This window comes from Labeo rohita, unplaced genomic scaffold, assembly GCF_022985175.1.
Source record: "Labeo rohita strain BAU-BD-2019 unplaced genomic scaffold, IGBB_LRoh.1.0 scaffold_242, whole genome shotgun sequence".
In the NCBI taxonomy this organism is placed as follows: domain Eukaryota; kingdom Metazoa; phylum Chordata; class Actinopteri; order Cypriniformes; family Cyprinidae; genus Labeo; species Labeo rohita.
The window spans coordinates 2461-26883 of NW_026128682.1; the positions used below are offsets into that span (position 1 = coordinate 2461).

Consider the following 24423-nt stretch of genomic DNA (forward strand, 5'->3'; position numbering starts at 1 on the left):
TAGCAGTAGCTAGTAGTTACAAAAGCCTCAAGTGTGGACGTTCTAATTTGAAGGTGTGGTGTGTATATTTTATATCATCTAGCGGTGAGGTTGCAAATTGCACGCAGAGAAGCTAATGTGGCGAACACAGGACAAGACATTGTAGCGCAAAAGAGTAATTTCTATGTAAGAGGACCTGCAGCATATGTAGATAGAAATTGCTCATTCTAAGCTAATAAAACATAACGGTTTATTTTGTAAGGTCTTTATACACCTCTGAAAACGTAGTTGTGTATATTATATTGCATTTCTGTCAATAGGTCCTCCTTAATATTACACACTGCACCTTTAAGTAAGAACTTAAGAATGGCTGGTGCAACCCTACCTAGGAAAAATTATTAGTTAGGCAAGACAATAACAGGATTTTCAGCTTGACCTCTTTGCCCAGATACTTTCTTTTTACTAACTGCAATTTGCTTAATTTCAGAAAAAAAGAAATCAGTGGAAATCGCTGATTTAAAGAACAAAATCAAAATGTCTTAGCTTAGTGATTGCATCCCTGTACTGTATCTAATTTCTAATTGGTTCACCAATGCTCTGTCTCAGTCTCTCCTATTTAACACTCCCACACTGGTGTCAAGCTGGTTAATGAACAGGCAAAAAAACAGATATTTTATTAAACTCATCAAATCTTTATTTTGAAATTGCATCAATCATCAGACATGTTTTATTTTGTCCTTTTGTTGCACATACAACTTTAAAGCATACTAAACTATCTATTTTTTGTACAATAAGTTAGAAAGTTAATAAGTTACTTAATTTACTTTAAAATACGGACGTTTTAGACTTTCCTTCAGGCAGGCAGTGTATTGCTGAGCTATAAAGAAAAACTCAACATTAGATGACTAACACTAACAGGGCAGGAAATAATTGTTGTTGAGAACACGGAGCATCTTCTTGTTGTGGGCGCCGAACTCAAACATCTTTGATCCGCTGAAGAGGTAGTTGAAACCTAAAAAATGATCATGAAAGACCATGTTAGATAAGTCACTCGATTAAAAGCATCTGCTAAATGACTCAAGGTTTACTGTTACATTTCGCAAAGCCCATACCTTTATACTGGAAGGCCGCGGTCACCTGTCCTGTCATGCCAGAGAAAACTTCTTCCACTGGTTTAGGATAGCCTTTCTCTACTTTGCGTTGTTCCTCATCATAGCTGTACAAAATAAATTCATGTTACTAGAAGATTCTTGAAAAAGATGACTCAGATGATCACACTAAGTGACTTACTGACCTATAAATCTGGTTGTCAACGAAAAACAGGATTTTGTAGCTGGTCTCATCGTAGAGGACTGCGTTGACTTTCTTCACTTTTTTTGGCAAACGGAACATGTTGAGACTCTTGGGATATCCCTGTGCCATATCATAGCCATAGAGAGCCCAGACCTTCTCACCTAAAGTATGACAACATTTTCAAGTTATATTTCATGTCTCACATGACCTTAAAAATAAACATTCTTTATTGGCATCAATGGTTTCATAAGGAATCTTTAACATCCATGACATCCATGCATGGAAGCCCTTTTCCTCCACTGAATAAAAAACTTTAAAAAGGTAACTGTGACTTTTTATCTCACAATTGTGACTTGTTTTCTTAGAATTGCAGGATACAAACTCGTACAAAATTGTGAGCTATAAACTAGCATTTCTGACTTTTTTTCTCAGAATTGTGATGTGAACTTGCAATTCTGAGAAATGAAGTCAGAAATGTGTGACAAACTTGCAATAGCGAGTTCTAAAGTCAGAATTGTGAGATAAACTTGAAATTCTAAAAAACAGAAGAAAAATAGAGTCTGTGTCTCGCAATTCTGATTTTTTAATACACAATTGGGAATTATTAAGTTGGAATTGTGAGATATAAACTTGCAATTGCAAGGAAAAATGTCAGAATTATGAGTTTATATCTCGCAATTCTGGCTTTATTTCTCACAATTGTGAATTTATATCATGCAATTCTGAAAGATAAAGTCAGAATTGCACAATATAAACTAACAATTCAGACTTTTTTCTCAGGAATGCCAGTTTATATCTTGCAATTGTTTTTTTTTTTTAGAATTGCAAGTTTATTTCAATTCTGACTTTATAATATGCAATTGGGAGTTATTAAGTCAGAACTGTGAGATATAAACTCGCAATTCTGACTTTTTTCTCAGAATTGTGATATAAACTCAGTTCTGAGAAATAAAGTCAGAATTGCGTGATATAAACGTGCAATTGCAAGTTATAAAGTTAGAACTGTGTGACATAAACTCAATTCTGAAAAGTAAAGTCATAACTGTGCGATATAAACTAACAATTCAGACTTTGTTTCTGAATTACGAGTTTATATCTTGCAATTCTGACTTTATAATATGCAATTGTGAGTTATGAAGTCAGAATTGCAAGATATAAAGTTGCAAATCGGACTTTTTTCTCAGAATTGCATGATATAAACTCGCAACTGCGAGTTCTAAAGTCAGAATTGTGAGACATAAACTCACAATTCTAAAAAATAAAGTCAGAATTGCACAATATAAACTAACAATTCAAACTTTTTCTCCGAATTGCGAGTTTATGTCTTGCAATTGTGACTTTTTAATACACAGTTGGGAGTTATTAAGTCAGAATTGTGAGATATAAACTTGCAATTGCAAAGAAAAATATCAGAATTATGAGTTTACATCCCGCAATTCTGACTGTATTTTTCACAGTTGTGAGTTTATATCATGCAATTCTAAGAAAAAAGTCACAATTGTGAGATAAAAAGTCGCAATAAACTTTTTTATTTGTTTTTCAGTGGCGGAAACGGCCTTCAGTAGATTTCAGCCACAGCTTCAGTGTCTGTTTATAGTGTAGGGGGCGAGAAACTTCGGATTCTAGAGAGCATCTGATTGGACAAAGTTTGATAAGCAGCTGAAGCGCAGAGTGATGTCATCAAAATCGTTGATCTATACTGGCAGAAGTAAAACTAAAAGGTTCTTTGAGGAACCTAAAATGGCTTTTCTATGGCATCGCTATGAAACCCCTTTTTGGAACCTTATTTTTAAGTTCTGTCATCTATATTTCCATGGTTTTTACCTTTGATAATGAAGACTTTGTCCTCCAACAGACTCTCGAATGCTGCATCGATATGTTCTGGAATCTCAGGCCAGAAGCTTGTGATGAGATGTTGTTCGACGGATGCACTCAGAGGATAACTGCGCCAGAAGAAGCTGCAAATAAAGCCAGACATCGTGGGTCAGATACAACCTGTCAGAGCTCAGGAGGTCATGTTGACATCAGAAAGTATTTCTGTCTCTGTTTACCTGCTCTTGAAGAACATGATCTCTCCACGGAGCATGGTGACAGCGTCCAGGACCAGATTGGGATCGCATGTGTTTGGGGTTACTGGTGGTGTGGGTTTTGGATTAAGGTCGATATCTTTGTTTGGGCCTGTTTATTAACAAAAGGTCAAATCATTAGAAACGTCACTTTCAGCATCTTTTCGATCCATCACTGATATGTAGCGTCTTTACCATAAAGAGACTGGATTCCGTCAACATCGTCTTTAGGGAGGACAAAGGTATCCATGTCTCTGTAAACATAGGTTGGATACATCAGGGCACCAGGATCCCGGGAATGTTCGAGTCCTAGAGAGTGTCCGAACTCATGGGCAGCCACCAGGAACAAATTGTAGCCTGGGGAATAAGCAGGAATGTGAATACGGTATATACAATATTTTGTGCATTGGTACAAACTGGAGAAATTTCAAAATTAAGGTGCCCTCACCTTGGGTAGATCTGTAGAAGAACCTCTCATCATCATCAAAATGGGCATCACCACCGATGCCTTCAAATGGAGGGAAAGCGTGAGCCAGAAATCCATTTGGTCCGTCAAAGGGGTAACCATCCCGATGATCTGGAAAGAAGGTGAGATTTGTTTTTTAAAGTATTATATTTAATAATGCTATTTATGTACATATATTTAATTCTTTTGTTTATTATATGCTTTATGTATTAATTCACAGTACCTTCATGGAACCTAGATATTTATTATTTACACATTTTATACAAAGTATTTTCATTAATTCATTAATTTCATTAATTTCAAGAATTTGCCCAAAAATCTATTTTATTTTTTGACAATAGCCACCTAACTGAACTTGGCAAATTTATAGTAGAAATTTCATATATAATTATATATATATATTTATAATTAATATGTATAAGTTATAATTAATAATTACATTTATAATTAATATATATATATATATATATATATATATATTATAGAATTAATCATAATATTTATAATTATATATATATAATAATCCAATAATTATAATTTTTATATATATATAATACAATTATTATATATTTATTATATATTATTATTTATAATAATATACATTTTTTTTAAATATATTTATAGATAGAAATATATTGCAATATTCATTTTTGTCTACTAATATTTTTCTAATAAACACACATACAAATATTTTATAAAAATAAGATATATCAAATTTTTTTTCATTATTACCACATTTACCACATGAAATAACTTATTAAAATATATATATTAATTTTCTTGTTTTAATACTAAAAATACATACAATGTATTTTAAAAATCTATCTAAAAATCCTGAAAAAGCAAAAAATCCTGTTTTCTTTATTTTTTGTATAAATTTCGAATTTTTAAAAAATAAACTTTTTATGCAAGATATTAAAACTGTTTTAAAATATATTTATAGATACAAATATATTGCAATGTTTTTTTTTTAATCTCTACTGCTAATTTTCTACTAAATACACATGAAAAAATGAAATAACAATAAAACACATATCCTTATATTCAGTGTTAAAAATATATGAAATATCTTTTGGAAAAATCTATATTGCAAAAATCCTGTTTCTATTACAATGTTGTATACATTTCGATTTAAAATATCAATATCAAACAACCAAATAATAAAAAAAACCTTCTATGCAAGATATTAAAACTATTTTAAATATATTTAAAGGTACAAAGACTGAATATTCTACGAATATTTTCTACTAAACAAACACAAAAACACAAAAAATAAAAATAAAAATATATAAATATATCGTCTTTTAAAAATATATATATCGTCTTTTAAAAATCTGTCTATATAGCAAAAATCCTTTTTCTCATTATCATTATTATTTTTGAATTTCAATTTAAAACTCTAATTTAAAATCTTTCTATGCTATTAAAACTTGACTTCACAGAGTTTGTCTTTATACACTGGCAGACCTTTTCACTTGTTTATAACTCGTTTATACATAAAAGAATTAAAAAATCTGCCCGTGCAGTGAGACAAAATACACACTAAAAACATTTTCTGAGCACAATTTCTTATGTACTGTAAAACAGTAATTTAACTTGCTTTCAGGATTTTTAGATATTTTACCTGGACAACAAGACAGAAATACTCGTCGTATTAAGGGTTAGTTGAAAAAACTGACCTCCAACGACAAAGGAGATCATGATGTCAGCTGTGCCGCTGTAGATACGGGTGAATTTCAGAGGAGTGACGTCTGCCCACACTTGCAGGGCCCTTTTGATGGAATCATCCACCTCTGCTACGGACATGTCAGGGGTGTAGTTCTCAATCCTGGCAAAAAAAAAAAAAAAATACAGCAAAATAAATATTACGAGTTCTTTTTAAATCAGTTTGGTCTTAAACAGTTTTGTCTGTCTTACCTGTAGGTCAGATCTTGTTTTTTCCACTTGTAGTCTCCTTGAAAAGTGGAGTACGCCGCAACGTCTGGAACCCCGCAGCGTGGCTTCTGCATCACCTCCAGCGTATTGTCATCCAGCTTTCCTGTTATCTTGAGTCCAAAGAACTGCTGCATCTCTTTCAGCCTCAGACTCATGGCACTGGAGCTTCTTTCAACATCAGAAGAAGTGTGCTTTGGCAGGCCATAGAGCTTAGTCAGGTAATTCTGAAAAAAATGATCAAAGTTAGTTTGCATTCTGTATCTAATAGAGTTTGGCAAACTGGTTTTAAAGCATGGAAATTACCTCTGCAATGCTCTCTCGGTCTGTATCAGAAGGTGGCGGTATTGGGCTGGTGTAACCAGAAACCACCAAAGCGATAAGAACGCACAGCTGGTAGAAGCTCTTCATGTTGCTTCTCTTTCAAGAAACTAATGCGGTCTGTGTTTTGCGCCCCTCTTATATACACCAAATACAGACAGATTGTGCAACACGAGATTGAGTCACATATTGCACCTTTCGCCACAGGAAACAAAATCAGGGAATCACATGCTACCAAATACATATGTTTTTTTGATAAATATATAATCTAGTTGTAATGAAATCTCCTTGTGTTATTTATATATCATATTTATATAATATTTACACTAGGAGTGGTCAACTCGCAACCAACCAAGAAATTTCTTATACATATATATATATATATATATATATATATATATATATATATATATATATATATGCATTTAGTAGCTGACAATAATACGTTATACTATACAGTACACTGTATAACATGTGAGAAGATGATACATGTATATAAAATAATAAACATTATATCATTATAAACATTATATAATTTCCTTTTTTCTTTTTTAAGTATCACAAAAATACAACATGCCAAAATTTTTATTTGTTGACAATAACCACCTAATTGAACATGGCAAATTCATAGTAGAAATTTTGTATATTTTATTTATAATTAATTTATAGGACATAATTAATGGTGTGTGTGTGTATATATATATATAAAATCACAATATTTATACTATATATTATATAATGAATATATATTTTAATATACAGTATTTTTAGATATATTTATATATACAAATATATTGCAATGAAATGTAATCCATATTTTTCCCTTATATCTCTACTGTTTTTCTAATAAACACACACTTAGTAGAAAATGAAATAATAAAATGTATAATTTTTTTCATTATAGTCACATTTCCTAATGTTTCAATATTACAAATATATGAAATACTAAAATTAATTTTCAAATTAAAATTTATATATATTTTTTTTATAATTTCAATTTAAAATATCAAAAAATCCAAATCAATTAAACATGTTAGAAAAGCTATGTAGAAAATTATAATACTTGGTAATCATACAGAATTGTTATATTTTTTATAATTCTGTTGTTTATTAAATGTTTTATGTATCATTTCACAAACCCCTTGCAGTACCTTCTTGAACCCTGGATATGCATTATTTCCATTTTTTATACACACTATCATCATTCATTTCAAGGATAGTGCAAATAGTAGAGTAGTAGAAATGTCATATATAACTACATATATTTATAATTAATATATAGGAATATAATTAATAATAAAATGTATAATATATGTTATATAATTAATCATAATATATATGATAAATATATATTATATAATTAATGTATATTTTAATATACAGTATGTCTATATATATATATATATATATATATATATGTTGCAAAGAAATGTAATCCAAATAATTTCCCTTTTATCTCTATTAATAGTTTTCTGCTAAACACACAAAAAAAAAAAATAACAATATATACAATTCTTATATATATATATATATATATATATAAATACACACACACACACACACACACAGAGAGACCCCTGGACCCTAGATATACATTATTTACATATTTCATTTGTTGAAAATAACCACCTAATTGAACTTGACAAATTCATTGTAGAAATGTCATATAATTATATACATTAACATTTAGGATATAATTAATGACTACATTTATAATTAATGTATATTTTAATATACAGTATTTTTTTAAATATTTATATATACAAATATATTAAAATGAAATGTAATACAAATAATTTGCCTTACACACAGACAAAAAAAAAAAAAAACTCTAAAACTCTTTTTTTTTTTTTTTTTTTATTATCGTCACATTTCCTGTCTGAAACATCTTTAAAAAAGTTTCTCATTATTTTTGCATAAATTTCAATTTTAATATATAAAAAAATATATTTTTCTAATTCTGTTGTTTATTAAACGTTTTATGTATCAATCCACAGACCCTCTGCAGTACTATCGTGGACCCTGGATATATATTATTTACATATTTTATACAAAGTATTATCATTAATTTCAAGAACTGTGCAAAAAAAAAAAATTAAAGGAAAACTTTATAACTTTAAAAAAATTTAAATGTATTTTTGCATGACACTGGACGTGAGGACTTTTACAACAACTTACTGTAACTCTTGCATAGTGACTCCAGTTGCAGTAACTGTGGTATTCGTGGTAAGACCACAGTAACCAGACAACGAGACTACTCATGGTTAGATTAATATTACTATTTTCTGTAAACTAAAATGAAAATTGTTTTCTGATATCATTTAGAAACAACAGCTGCCATATATGTTTTACATTATTTAGGATGACTAATTGTTCATAGTCCCAAAAAAACAAGATTTTTTTTCAACATTTATTACCCCGTTTACAGTACATGCATATTTAGTCCATTATTTTAGGCGTGTTTGCTACAAAATCCCACTATTTCTCATACATTATTTTGAGTAGGGGAAGCCCAATGCATTCAAAACATCCTCTTTGTCCTTTAGTGTTGTAATGAGATGCGTGACATGAACAGATGGGTTATGACAGCTCTGCCTTAGTCATTTGCGAAATGGACCAGAATAGACTGGTTTGAAGGTGTCTTTCAACACTGAATGTCTTCTGAGCTTTCTTTTGAAGATTTTTATTGGTGATCTAAGTAGCTTCTTCAGTTAATTACAGTGAAATCCAATAGTCCGTAAGAAGCAAAAATGTCCTGAACAGCCTAAAATGTAGCTTGCTTTTGTTTTATTACACAATGAATTTGCAAAAAGAGCACAATGATGAACTGCAAAAGGTAAAAAACATGATATTTTCACAGATTCATCATGTACTAAAACTAGAAGCTAAAATACTAAATTAGCTGCATAAACAAAACTGTTTTCAGGAAGTTATAGTTAGACACTTTGTCCCAAAAAGGCTACATTAGACCAAATGTGTACATACACGCTTTCATCATCACTCACTCAGTGAGGTCCACAGCTGTGTGGTTAATTTGCTGCTGAGGCAATTTATTTCAAAACCATTTAATGAGAACTTTACATAAATTGGAATTATGCAACAGGAAACCACCAAGCTATACACAGTGGATGCAACAAAATAATTTGCAATTTGGTTCCCATCACTACAGATGGTGTGGTGCTGATCAACTGCCTGTTATTTCTGGGCACTGAAGCCACATGTTTGCAGCCATTGTCTTAGTTACTTGTCTAATTCTGGGGTTGAATTCCAGTTGTTGAGGTCCTACGAAGAAATAAATATGTCCTAGACAACAATAAAGAAAATGAATTTAGTACAAAGTGTGAAAAATATGGCCTCAATTTGATTTAATGATGCAGTGTTTGATCATTTTTATATTCTCATGGTTTTCTCCTGGTAAAAAAAAAGATACAGAATCATTATTTACAGTTTTGGGTCAGATTTTTTAAAATTTTTAAATAATGGAATGTCTACTGTATATTGCAAAACAAAACCCTTTTTATTTTTAAATCAGGATTTTTGTATAATTTAAAAAAAAAAACAAGATCAAGGGAAAAAAGGGAAATGCTGGATAAAAGACAATATCTTTCACAATGTATTACTAGCAGATTTGGGTCACTGGAAAAAAAAAACAAATATAATAAATAATTATAACAAAAATATAGATAATAATTACATTTTATTTCTCGTAATAACGAGATGTTATGTCATTAAAAGACATCTTTACTCATAAAACGAGATATGTCGTATTTATATACTATTTAATCTAGAATTTATATACTTTTAATGTCAAACGCTCATCTCATCTTACTCTCCCTGGACTTTTTTTCCGGTTCATGACAGTTAGGGTATGTCGAAAAACTCCCATCTTATGTTCTCCCTCAACTTCAAAATCGTCCTATATCACTGTTTTACGTTTTTTTGTTAAGGGTGTTTGATCTTCTTTGCATGTTCACTTTGCAAAGACTGGGTCGGTACTTCTGCAGCGATGTAGGATGTTTTTGAAATGATTTTAGAAGTTGAGGGAGAAAATACGATTGGAGTTTTTTGACATGCCCTACCTGTCTTGAGTCAGAATACACAGAGTTCAGGCAGAGCAAGACAAGACGAGCATTTGAGATTAAAGAGTATTTAAATTGTATTATTTTTATGAAAATAACTGATCGTTTCGCTAGATAAGACCCTTCTTCCTCCGCTGGGATAGTTTACAACCGCATTTGGGATCGGGGAAGTTCAAACTCGGGGCACCATATCAGTCCATTATATGAAGAAAAATGTAAAGTGTTTTCCTTAAAAAACATAATTTCTTTACGACTGAAGAAAGAAAGACATGAACATCTTGGATGACAAGGGGGTGAGTACATTATCTGTAAATTGTTGTTCTCAGTTTTTTAAATGGATAATTACATCTACATATTAATTTTAATAAGCGAGCTTTAAAAAAGTGAGCAATTGATATTAAAAACTGAGGAAGTGTTTCCACAGGTAATACCAACCATCATGAACCACAGCAGCATCCACTGGAGAGTCAATCCCTGGCCATTCATGCGCGATCGGTTTGGGAAAACCTTCCATCATCCATCCTGCATCTTCATCAAACCTTCACACAGCAGAACACATCCTTCAGAGAAAGATGTTAACACTTGGCGAGATTTTATTCAGCTTCTCATACCTCCAGCATTCTCCACCAATGAAGAAATCTGTGAGACGCCTTTCCCGTAAATACAAAGCTGCATCGATGCTCCTAACAGTGGATGGGAATCCAAATTCTGAGATGTTTCTTGGATATCCATGCTTTACTTTGAGAGAGCTCACCTCCCAGTATTGAGACCCTGAGTGAGAAACATAACATTTAAACTATTACTTAAAGTCTGTTATTTTTATTGAGCTATGAAAGCCTCACCTTTGAAAACTAGCATGGTGTTTTTGTTTGTGTTCTCATAGGCAGCATCTATGTGAGCTGGGAGCTCAGGCCACAGACTTGTTATTAGTGTGATTCCTATTTGCTCAAAACTGGGATGTACCCGCCACATAAACCTGCAACAGGTGTATCAGTCAAGTTAGACACTGTAGTGCAACCATTAGTGAGCAGTAAAGTCAATGTACACACATGGAGCCAGACTATACCTGTCTTTAAAGAAAATGAGCTCCTGTTGCAAGCCAGTCACCGCGTCGAATGACAGCGTAGTATCACATTTATCTGGTGTTTTCGGAGGAAGTCTGTCTAGACTTATTGCCCTCTTACCTTTGTCAGAAAAACAAGACAGACAGTGCTGGTTCCCACATAATGCGTTTCAATTTACAGCGCTACATTTCCATTGTTTTTCTATATAAACACCTGCAAGACGGAAGCTAGCAATGTAAGGCATGTTATCCCTTTATTGAACGTATGAGGGAATAATCTCAAGCTCTCATAAACAGTAGTGTTCGTTCCTTTTGAATGAATCTTTTAAAGTGAACGAATCGTCGTAGTTCACTTCAATGCACTGATTCATGTTTCGTTAACTGAAGTCGCTCGGTTAGTGCAAGGTACACGTTCACAGAAAACGGCTTACTTTTGCATTAAATAAATAAGTTGGATAGTGTCACTAAATACATTTAATTTAGTAGCTTGTCTTTAATATTGAAACTAGAAAAATTAGAGATGTTCTTGCTCAACTGTGTGCAGAAAATTCATGGACATACCATACCATACATTTCCTGTATATCTTTGACGTCCTGGAAAGACAGTTGCAAAACGGTATGCAAGCCAAAATTATAGGCTGGGAACATGATGGCTCCAGGATCTGATGAATGTGGAAGGCCGAGAGCGTGTCCGAACTCATGCACCGCCACAGCGAGGACGTTACAGCCTTTAGGAGATGCACAGGTATCATCACCCAGCATGTGTTATGTCACTTCAGCACAGAAAACATTTTAAGTATGTGTTCATAGAGCAGAAACCCTTCATTGCAGAGTCTTTAAGGTATAGCTCACATGTGATTGTGTCAGTCATGTAAAAGAGCATTAAACTGTTACTGCTAACAGTAAACAAAAACATGTTGCCGATGTCTGTTTCCTTTTTTACCCTTGGCATTTGTTGTTGACCAGGCCTCCTCATCATCGAAATGCACATCTCCTCCAATGCCCGGTCCGGGGAAGAAGGCATGTGCCAGGATGCCTCCCTCACCATCAAACGGTGACCCATCTTCATGATCTACCATAAGCACCACACATTAGTGCTAACAAATAATGCAAGTAGTGTATACACACTTGACACAAACAAGGAAAACATTTATTTAAAAATTTTATTTTTAATTTTCTTAAATATTAGTATTAATATTACCATACCATATTAATGTTACACATATTCTTTAAAATGTCACTTATTATATCAGTCATTATTTATTTATCAGTCACCATTGTAACTAAATGACACAAATATTCTAAAATCTTAATACAAGTTTTACAGGCAATCCCATATTGATGATTCATTATGATTTTACAGTCGTACTATTACCTGTGCTAACTACTCTATTTTTAAATTACGGTTACACTCCCTGAAAACACACACCGTATGACTATTACTCAGTTCCATAATTTCAAAGGTCAGCTTTTCTTCCCACACCTTTACTATTGAAGGAAATGACGATGTCAGCATCACTCTTCCTCTGTCTGCGGAATTTCAAGGGCACTGCTTGAGCCCAAAGTTTCCACGCCTGTCTGAATGCTGTCCTGACCTGGGCAGCTGTCAACTTTGAGCTGAATCTGGATATTCTGAGCACAGAGATATGAGAATGTGAGCTGTTACACTGTGGATTGCCCTTGTGAGAGTATGTGAACCTCACCTGTATGTTAGAGTTCTGTTTGTCCATCGCATTGTCTTTCTAAACTTCTCAACATCAGAGAGACCACAGCGAGCACTTCTCATAGCTGCTATGGTCTGTGGATCGACATTTCCACTCTCTTCCAAGCCAAAGAAGTGTTGCATCTCCCTCAGTTTGGCCTGGAACAGGTTGGGCTCTGCTGCACGCCTCCGTCGGCCAGTTACAGGCTTATAGTTGTAGAATTTTTCCAGGTAAACCTGTTTCATCCAAACCCATTTCAGTGAACAGACACAAAACACTGTGACCATTTCATATCAAATCCAAGACAACAAATTCCAAGTGAACAAATGAATCATTCTCGTTCACATCGTGCACGTAACAATGGATGACAAAATTGTAGATCTGTTTTTTTGCCATTTATAGAAAAAATGCATATGATGCAGTCACTCGCTTGTCACCACCTACTGGTGTAATGCTGTAATATGCATAAAGAACTGAACAAATCAGTGAAAAAATTGAATTAACTTCAAAAGATATGAGTCACTCCCCACTACAAATGTAGAGTTGATTTTAATGAATCGTTTCAATTGGCGGCACATGAAAATATACCAATAATGACAATTCACTGATTCGCACTCTAGTCTGTAAGTCTGTAAGTGTAGAGGGTTTGCACTTACATCACAATTTGGTCAGTTACCCAGATGCACGGCCATATTGGTGATACTCAGATGTAAACAACAGCATGGATTGCTCGGTTAATGTACTAATGAGAAGTTGTTTTGCTAATTTATGCTGCCTAAACCACAGAAAAACTGTGTGAAACCTGCTAAATCATACAGAGAAGGACTTAGATGGCAGGAAGGGGTGCAGTATTTTGACAAACTAAAGTTAATAGGTGAAAAAGGTATTAGCCTAATATTTCACCTACCTGACCAGAAATGATAAGCACAAACACAAATGTTGTGAAAATTCTTGCCCTGGAAATCCTGGTTCAGTTTGGCCAACCACAAACGCCTTTTGTTCCTCAATTTTTTTTAACTCTACTCCTTGATTTGTTATGACTTTTGACAGTCTATAGTACTCTGAATGTTTTTCCTGGTCTGACCGATTAGTACAGCCCAAAATATGACAATAATTGACCATTTTCAGCAGCAATAATCAGCAAAATATGCAAGTTTCATTTGGAATATAAAATACTATGGTAATTCTTGATAAAAACAACATATTTGAACTAGTCTGACTATATTATGGTAAATTCACTATGGAAAAAACGGACTGGACTAGTCTGGTCATGATGTTTATGCGTACATCACTGTCAAAGGTTCATTGATTTGGCCAAGATACATTTGGCTCTCGTGGATTCCCGAAATTAAAGCTCAAATGATTTAAAGCTGTCTAAAAGATGTAATATCACTGATAATAGACACCAGTCTCTTGCCCTGAGGGCTGTTTACTATAATTGTTTTAGGAATTCCACCACATAGGAAAGGAAAACACCACATACACAGCTGTTGCTTTTATGTTATGCTGAGAAAACATAACCTTCAGCCAAACTAAATGTATAGACTCGAAACTAATTTTAAGACAAGCACAGAAAACATTGGTAGTCTGCTCATGCTAACCTGTACACTGTATTACAACATCAGTGTATTTTGAATCATGCTCTTTGTGCAATTACACACACTCATAAAAAGTCACCATCATCGCCAGCCCAATGCGTTTACGCAAATCACCACCTCAGAATTTTCACACACAGTGAAACAGCTGTTGTAGCTATTCACATATACATGAATAGTGGAAGTTCCCAGTGACTACACACTAGTGACTTCCCTAAGTGTGTGAGGATGCTGTGGTAAAGCATGTCACAAATAACTTGTTTTGAAACATTAGGTGACATCACATGCAGTTTCCTGCATATATGTAGGCTATTGTATACAGTGCCTTGCAAAAGTATTCATACCCCTTAATTTTTTTAATGTTTTACATTGCAGCCTTATGTTAAGCTGCCTAAAATGACTTTTTACCACATCAGTCTACACTCCATACACCATAATGATGAAGCAAAATAGAATTATTACAACTTCGTAAATTTATTAAAAATAAAACAATGAAATAAGTACATTGCATAAGTATTCATACCATTAACTCAGGACTTAGCTGAAGCACCTTTACAGCCTCAAGTCTTTTGGGGTATGATGCAACAAGCTTTGCATAAGGATTTGGCAATTATCTGCCATTCTTTTCCTCACCTGTTCACCTCTCAAGCTCTGTCAGCTTGGATGGGGGCAGACGCACATTTTCAGGTTTCTCTAGAAATGTTTGATTGGGTTCCACTCTTTTTGTGTGCTTAGGGTTATTGTCGTGTCAGAAGGTGAACCTTCTGTCTAGTCTGAGGTTCTGGAAGCTCTGGACTGGGTTTTTATTAAGGCTATCTCTATGTTTTGATGCACTGAGCTTTTCTTCTACTCTGACAAGTTCCTTGGTCCCTGCTGCTGAAAAACAACCCCACAGCATAAGGCTGCTACCACCACAATTTACTGTTGAAATAGAACTGTGCAAGTGATGAGCAGTGCCTGTTTTCCCTCAAATATGATGCTTGGAATTGAGGTTCATCAGACCAGAGAACCTTGTTTCTCACAATCTAAGAGTACTTTAGGTGCTTTGTTACACCTAAGGAGAGGACTGAGTTTGGCCACACCACCATAAAGACTGGATTGGTGGAATGTTGCAGTGATGTTTGTCCTTCTGTAGGTTTCTCCTAACTCCGCATATGATCATGGAGCTAAACTAGAGTGACCATCAGGTTCTTGGTCTCCAGTCAAACCAAATCCCTTCTCCAACTATGCTCAGTTTGGCCAGGAGGCCAACTCTAGGAAGAATCCTGGTTGTTTCAGACTTCTTCCAGTAAGGCTAACGAAGACTACAAGCTTCTGTAAACCATCAGTGCAGGAGAATTTTTTTATGAACTGTTTCCCAGATGTGTGGCTTGATGCAATCCTGTTTCTGAGCTCTAAAGGCAGTTTTTTTTTTTTTTACTTCAGGGCTTGGTTTTGGCTCTGACATGAATTTTCAGCTGTTAGAACTTTTATTGAGAGGTGTGTGCCTTTCCAAATCATACCCATTCAACTGAATTTGCCACAGGTTAACTTCACAAGCAATATGAGTGCTCCTCAGCTAAAATTCAACTGTCCCAGATGTAAATACTGTATCCAATACTTATGCAATGGATCCAAATTTGCAAATATGTTAAAAACCTGTTTTTTGGAGTGTATGGAGTGTATGGAGTGTGGACTGGTGTGGAAAAAAGTAATTTAAAGTAGTTTAACATAAGTCAGCAACATAAAGCCTGAAAAAAATGAAGGGGTATGAATACTTTCGCTAGGCACTGTGTATGTGTAGTACACACACACACACATACACACACACACATTTGTCTGACGAAAGCAACGCATATTAAATATATAACAACATTTGCAATTCCTGACTTCATATATGCATAAAAATGAAAGAAAACGTTAATAATCCAAAAGTGACAAGTCATTAAAATGGTTTTATCCAAAGCTATCTTGAAGGAGAGACCTGCAATCACCCAAAACACGCTAGTATCCGCATAAGAATGCTGGCAACCGCTCACAAGACTAGCATTGTTTTGGTGAGTTTTGCACACATGCATCATTCAGATTCTTGTATATTTGAAAATCTTGATCTATTGTCGGTTTATAATTACCTCTGCAAACTCTAGGTCGCCATCAGCGGAAACTCCTAGCAGCGGCAGCGGGCAGGCGTACAGAACAGCTGGCTGCAGCAATGTGAAGAGGCCCAGCCAGAGATTCCCCATGTCTGCTGTGAACTCAACTCTCTCACAGAAAAGGTTTATATATATCTGTCCTGACATCCACACATCAAACAGACTACCTGATTTAAATTCATGCTCAAGTCAAAACAAGTAGCACACTGTGGTTTTCCAACACTGATTATATATTACAGTACAGTAAAGTTTAAGCCAAAACGTGCATGTAAAGATTCGGCCCTGTGGTGTTGTGGGGTACAGGGGGATTTTTTTTTTTTTTTTTAAATAGCACACAGTGAGGGATCTCTCAACACACTCTCTGCAAGAACATGACTGTGTCATCGTAAAAACCTTACAGGCATTTGGCTTTTTCACTATAATTAGTGAACCTGTTTAATTAAGCACATTATCAGAATGAAATATGAAAACACTGAAGTTTATGATACCATAAATCAGTGCCGTAAAAGTATATTATGTCTGTAAATAGGGCAGGCGTGTAAGGTTCATGATAAATTGCATTTCCTTACTATACTTAATTATCATTTTGGAGAATTTGTACTTAACTGAATAGTTTATATTATGCTCAATTACATTTTTAGTCAAAAAAACATACTTTTACTCCTAACAGTTTTTAATAATGAGATCTGATTAAACAAAAAACAAGTTACCTTTTCACAGTTAAATACTTGCATTAAATTTGAAAATATTTTAGTCATTAAATCTATATTGAAAATCTATTTTTTAAAGAAGTTTCTTTTGCTCACCAGGCCTGCATTTATTTGATCCGAAGTACAGCAAAAACAGTAAAATCTTGAAATATGTTTACTATTTAAAATAATTGTTTTATATTTAAAATATAATTTATGATTGATTTCAAAGCTGAATGTTTAGCATCATTACTCCAGTCACATGATCCTTCAGAAATCATGTGTAATGATGCTGAAAATGTAGCTTTGATCACAGGAATAAATTACATTTTAAAATATATTAAAATAGAAAACAGCTATTTTAAATAGTAAAAATATTTCACAATATTACTGTTTTTGCTGTACTTTGAATCAAATAAATGCAGGCTTGGTGAGCAGAAAAAACTTCTTTTTTTAAAAAAAAAAACATTAAAAATCTTACTGTTCAAAAACTTTTGGCTGGTAGTATGTATTTAATCAGATCAATGGTCAAAAAACAAACAAAAAAACACACAGAAGTTGTACTTTTAAGCAAAATTGGCAGAAATACCTGTTAAAACATTTAAAAAATATTTGAAAAAACAGTTGAATCATATGAATAAGCATTCAAAACCCAACATATTGTTTTATAGATCTTTGATTAATTTCAGTCCTCATCTACTTCCCAGTGGTTTCTATACTTTTGACTGACAAGCCTGTCTCAGACTCTAGACACTCAACATGGTTTTCTATTATGATTCAACAGTGATTCCTGTTTAAAGGGGTCATCGGATGCTAAGTTCACTTTTCATGTTGTTTGAACATTAATGTGTGTTGGCAGTGTATGTACAAATCTACCCTATAATGATTAAAATCCATGCAGTGGTTTTTAATTAATCTGTAAAAATAATATTTCCTTTTTCAAATCGAGCCGTTCTCAGATGCCTGTCGTTGTGGCGTCACACCCACAGAGGCCGCTCCCATGATAGTTGAACGACATGAGTGTTTTACCTCAGATCAGCTGTAACAGCTTCACTTACAGCAGAAGTAAGTATAAGGGGTTTTTATTTACGAATCTTTGCAATCGCCTTTCATAATAATGTGCTAGTTAGCAAATTTAGCGGCTAAACACGGCTAAATGCGGCTAAAGTAAACAGGCTTGTCACTCCACAGAGAGAAGAGAGGGGCGGGGCGAGCAGAGCTCGTTTGCATTTAAAGCAGCCTCGACCAGAATGAGATGATTTTTGCATAGCTGATTTTGGCAAGGTAAAAAGGGTGTTGTTTTACACAACCATTGAGAATTTTTATCCAAAGTATATTATAGACTTTTCATTAAGACCCTAATGAATCATATCAACTTGTGGAAAATGGGCATCTGATGACCCCTTTAAATACATATCAATATAAATAACGCCACCTCAGTGCCCCTTCAAAGAAATATTTATAAAACCAAATAAAAAAACGCATTTACATTTGCTTAATTGCCAAATTTCCATTGTAAGTAGATATTTGAATGCATTTTTTGTTTGTATACTTTAGCCTGTGTGTATTCTGTGCTTTTGCAGTATAAAGTTGACGCTTGACGCTGTTGACTTTGGCCTGTAAATCTGATTTTGAAATAGGAAATTGGTTATTTAGATGACTCATGTTATATCTCACCAAATAATCTAGCTATCTCTGTCATAAAAACCTGGTGGTGCGGACGGAGTAATATAGCCAAGCCCGCAAAGTTCCGCATGTCACCATTGCATGCTTATTATCACGTACTCTCAGCTCTAATTAAGACATTTTACCATAATGTGCAGAATTCTGCAGTTTCCCCCCACACATCAGCACAGTCATGGCGAGCTGATGGTCATGGTTGTTTTTCAGAAGTGTTTCGGATGACTCAGGGATTCTAGAGAATAAATCAAACACAGATGCTCTCAGCCATCGCTGATTGTCTAATCTTAGCAAAACTATTTAAAACATTAGTTAATGAGGCCGTCATCACTTCCTTTGTCCACAGAATCTGGCACCACCTCTACATCTGCTATTGTCAGTATCATCAATATAGTTAATGACACATAAAGCTGGCGGTTCAGGATGTAGTCAGGGAATTTTTGTATTTACATCATGGCTTTTTCCCAACAGGGATTGTTCCAGTTAAAGTAAACACAAATGAGGGCAGATGAAGATGTATTGTATAGTGTGTGCATGTTTTTACATCTCAATTTAGAGTTTTTTACTCTGTTTATTAGAATTCACATATATAGGTTATTTTGAAATGTAATTATTTGTAATTATTTAGTTACACTTTAAGCAATGCTGTGACGTTTTTAACATGAAAGTGGAAAACTTTAATCCCATTGACGAGACTGGGAATAAGAATTCTTTTTTAATTATTTTAATTATGTTTTTATTATTTATGGTTGATAAGGCGTTCGGAGTGGTTTTCTAATATTTAACTTAGTAACTGAGTAATAATATCAAACATTCTCTATAGCCCATATTATTCACACTTTAAAGAAAAAAATGAACAAATAAATCCATCTTGTACTCTTACTCCTACTCTCTCAGCAGGTTTTTCACCACAGTTTGTGAAAACAACGTAAAACAATGACTCACTGAGGCTGTGACTGTGAGTGTTATTAATTTTGGTTATAGTAAAAAGCACTTGATGGCCAAAATGCAAACACAGCAGTTTCTCTTACATTCATCCTTTAATTTACCACATTTACAAATACAATCTTTGATAGAGTTAATAGTTCATTATATTTAATAGCGTTACGTCATTTAGTCGTCTGATTGAACAAGCTTTAAGACCATATAAGGTTATGATGAGTGTTCATTCAGCCTGAATGATTCATTGAGCCAATTAAACTCATATGGATCCAGTTTATCCTGTTCTGATGTGGATAATCGACAAATAACGTGACAAACAACACAATTTTAACTTGGCATTAATGGAGTTTTCACTACTTTTAATCACCTTTTAATCATTTTTTGCACTTAAACAGTTGGTGTGGCAAGTCACTACCAGTCAAAAGTTTTTGAACACTAAGATTTTTAATGTTTTTTTAAAGAAGTGTCTTTTGCTCACTAAGTCTGAATTTATTTGATCCAAAGTACAGCAAAAATAGTACAATTCTGAAATATTTTTACTATTTAAAATAACTGCTTTGTTTAAATGTATTTTAAAATATAATTTATTCCTGTGATTTCAAAGCTGAATTTTTAGCATCATTACTCCAGTCACATGATCCTTCAGAAACCATTCTAATATTCTGATTTGCTGTTAAAAAACATTATTATAATTATTATGTTAAAAAAAGCTAATTATATTTTTTTTCAGATTTCTTTGCTGAATAGAAAGTTCAGAAGAACAGCATTTATCTGAAATAGAAATCTTTTATAACATTATACATTTCTCAAGCATCACTTTTGATCATCCTTGCTAAATAAAACTATTCGTTTCTATAATTTCTAATTTTACAAAAACATTTTATTTCAGATAAATGCAGATCTTTGGATCTTTCTATTCATCAAATAATCTTTAAATTAGCTTTGATCACAGAAATAAATTACATGTTAAAATATATTTAAATAGAAAGCAGTTATTTTAAATAGTACAGATATTTCACAATATTACTGTTTTTGCTGTATTTTGAATCAAATAAACGCAGGCTTGACTGCAGAAGAAATAAATTTTATTGTATTTTATTGTGATGAACTTCCCAAAACTCTTTGTCACTGTTAAAGACGATTATTATGTATTATATACCTACACCAGTTATTTTGTGTTATAGCGTGTAGGGACTTTAATTATGGCGTTTTATTTAAATGGGACTCTTATCCGTGTTGCGCGCTATACCTTTGGGGAGTTACGTCAGCCTCAGACCGCGATTGGACGCAGGCGAGGCAACATGCTAAAAAGTTTTCTCCTCATCTCTGTTAAATCTGGTATGTTTAACTGTGTTTAGTTAACTAAGGTTTATTAAATTCTAACTGGTATGTGTTCTAAATGTGATTATGCATATGTACTTTTGTTTGTCGTGAGATGTGTTTTGTGCCTGACGCACATGGAGCTAATTAATCGTGGTTTGTGCACAGTGTGAAACGTGGAGAGAGGATAGCGTGATGAACGCAATATTCTAATTAAGTGTCCCATGTGTTACAGGTATGTTCTGTTCCTTATTTCAAACTGAGAAAAGTGTTTTAAATGTTAATATATGTGAACTTGAATATTGTTTTTTTTATTATTTTCTCATTCCCCTTATTCTAAAAAAACAATCTACTGCTTGCATTTGGATTATGCACCAATTTCATGTTTCTATCGTTTTTGTTGTGAACTTGTATGCTATTTTGGGGAATGTTTGTGTGAATATTAATTTCATAAATCATCTATTGATGATACATGTGAAAGGAACAATGCACACCAGTCAATTTATTTTAATTTCTTTATTTGTTTGTAATATATTGTACAATGTTAACATACTGTTATTGTCGTCAGCCTCAGACCGCGATTGGACGCAGGCGAGGCAACATGCTAAAAAGTTTTCTCCTCATCTCTGTTAAATCTGTGTGAAACGTGGAGAGAGGATAGCGTGATGAACGCAATATTCTAATTAAGTGTCCCATGTGTTACAGTGTCCCGTGTGTTACGGACCAATAAAACAGTGGTGATTTGAAGCCATTCCTGACGTCTCCGGAGTGATATTCTTATGTACAGATTGGGATCTGCTACATAAAACTGGTGCCGTGACCTTCTAGGATACAACCGATCAGCCGCAGCCGATCACCGGGGGTTGACCGCCTATGTGAGACTATTTCTGTGACTTCCCTGGATTCAGCAAGACGGTCGTAGTCGCCTGCCAGGTGTCAAGCCGAGGATCGCGTCCTGTCTTCAAGTGTCAGATATTGAACATTTTTCATTTCAGTTACATTCACTCTTTTCTACACTTTAAAGACATTTACATCACAAGACTTTTGAATTGGACATTGAATCAAATTACTGAGCTTATACGAGTGACCAATACGGACAGTGAAATGTACAGCATGTCTACACCAGTCTTAGGGAGAGGTAGAGGGTTAACTAGTACGGATGATGTTGTGAGACATAAAGAAACTGACCAATCTTGTAATGTTAATCTGCGCTATTCACAAGAGGGGGAAAACATTAATTCTGGTGCTGCTTTTACACCTGCTCCTATGAGTGATGATTCTCGGCTGCAGATAACAGAGCTCATTGAAGAGCTGGGTAGCCAAATTGGTGATAGCATTTTGGACAGGCTTTTAGCTGATCGTAGTCCCTCTCTAGAGCATCAGACTAACCCCTCAACAGTTAAAAGTGAGCTCGCTACCACTACTCTTGACTTATCCAGGTTGAACCTGATTGTACGATCCGACAGTAGAGAACCTCCCATTTTCCGAGGTGATGGTACAGATAAACACTCTGTTCATGAATGGATAGAATTAATGGAGGTATATTTACAAAAGTGTGACTGTCCGAAAGCGGAGCATTCCAGTGAGATTCTCAATCACCTTTTGGGTAGAGCTAAAAACATAGTCAAAGTAGGGCTAAAAAGTAACCCCTCACCAGACAAGGTTGTTACTCCTGAAGTAATTTACAAAATACTTCTACGCTATTTCAGTGAGAGTCCAGAGTCTTGTCTCCCATTAGCAGACTTCTATTCTACACTGCCTCATGCCAGAGAAAGCCCTGTTGACTACTGGGTCCGTCTCAATAACGCAGCTGAAATCGCTGATAAACACCTTCAGAAACAGGGTAGTCAAATGAAGAACATTTCTCAGGAAGTTGCAATGATGTTCATTCGGAACTGCCCTGATGATGGACTTTCTAATGTGTTCAGATACAAGCCTGTTACCAAGTGGTCATCAGCAGAGGTGCAAGAAGCTATTGATGAGCATCAAAGGGAGTCTAGAACAAAGAAACTGCACTCTCGCTCTCTTCCTGACCGCTCATTTCAGGTAGCGACTGCTGCTGTCAGCCACACAGAAACGACTACTGTGGAAAACACTGCGGTGAATGCAGCAGCGTACTTCCCCAATACACAGACCACGAAGCCTGAGACCACCACAGCACCCACACCCACAGCCTTGACTGACACGGGTACGTTAGAGCGGGTGCTCAGCATGCTGGAGAGGGTGCTTGAGCGCACTAATGTACAGGCTGCACCTGATAGATCTCAGTCGCCCTCTTGGTCTCGTCCATCCAGATGTCGTGTCTGTGGTGAGAGAACCCATTCTACACGGTCACATTGCATGTCTGAGAGAAGATGCCTAATTTGTTTAGAAGTTGGTCACCAGCGCAGGTCCTGTCCTAGGAGGAGTGCGGAGACTGGGAGCCACTCCCAGATTCAGGGAAACTGACACGCCCGCACTTGGGAGGGGATAGTGCGGGTGAAGAAAATCAGACCCTCCAAGATGATGCATCAAGCATATATGAGTCAATTTGCAGGTCAGTGACTAGTGATAATGTGGTTCTGTTTCAGAATGTGACCCAGCTGGCACGAGCAGACAGCCTTTTCTACACCGACGTTTTAGTCAATGATGCCGTTCCTCTAAGAGCCTTGTTAGACAGTGGCTCTATGGCTTGCACCATCAATGAAGTTGCAGAGTCCCGTCTACTTGATGCAGGGCTGTCTCTGGATCCATGCGAGATGCAGGCCAATGTTATGCTAGTTGGATGTGGTGGAGTTCAAGTTGCGCCGAAGTGTATGTACCAGCTGACGATGAGAGTGTACGAGTATGAAGTCCGTGTGCCTACGCTGGTTGTTACGGGACAACGAGATGAGTTAATACTGGGCACCAATGTTCTTAAATTTATCGTGAGTCAGTTTAAGCAGAACCCCACATACTGGCGTGTTGTAAATAGGCCTGAATCTACGGAAGAGACAGAAGTTGAGCAATTCCTTAACATACTTTCTGGCCTTAACAGATGGAGAGGTGATGAGATGCCTGATGTCATTGGAACCGCCAAACTGGTCCAGTCTGTCACATTGCTGCCTAAGCAGGAGCACCTCGTATGGGCCAAGCTGCCTCCTATGGTGCCTATTTCGGAAGGCAGCGCAGTGTTGATTGAGCC

The 24423-nt window shown here is 34.9% G+C and overlaps 2 protein-coding genes across 2 annotated transcripts; both read right to left on the reverse strand.

Moving 5' to 3' along the window:
- Positions 1-658: 658 nt before the first annotated feature.
- On the reverse strand, positions 659-6153 carry LOC127159666 (collagenase 3-like). The gene is made up of 10 exons (XM_051102454.1): positions 6043-6153; positions 5722-5963; positions 5484-5632; positions 3787-3915; positions 3534-3695; positions 3324-3450; positions 3097-3230; positions 1274-1433; positions 1092-1195; positions 659-991 (listed from the first exon to the last, which is right to left on the reverse strand). The coding sequence occupies exons 1-10, from the start codon at positions 6145-6147 to the stop codon at positions 891-893; spliced, it is 1413 nt and encodes a 470-aa protein (XP_050958411.1). The 5' UTR covers positions 6148-6153; the 3' UTR covers positions 659-890.
- Positions 6154-9241: 3088 nt separating this feature from the next.
- On the reverse strand, positions 9242-16719 carry LOC127159667 (matrix metalloproteinase-18). The gene is made up of 10 exons (XM_051102455.1): positions 16609-16719; positions 12903-13138; positions 12683-12831; positions 12143-12271; positions 11766-11927; positions 11203-11320; positions 10979-11112; positions 10748-10907; positions 10572-10675; positions 9242-9360 (listed from the first exon to the last, which is right to left on the reverse strand). Exons 1-10 carry the CDS (start codon positions 16717-16719, stop codon positions 9242-9244), a joined length of 1422 nt encoding a protein of 473 aa, XP_050958412.1.
- Positions 16720-24423: the final 7704 nt, after the last annotated feature.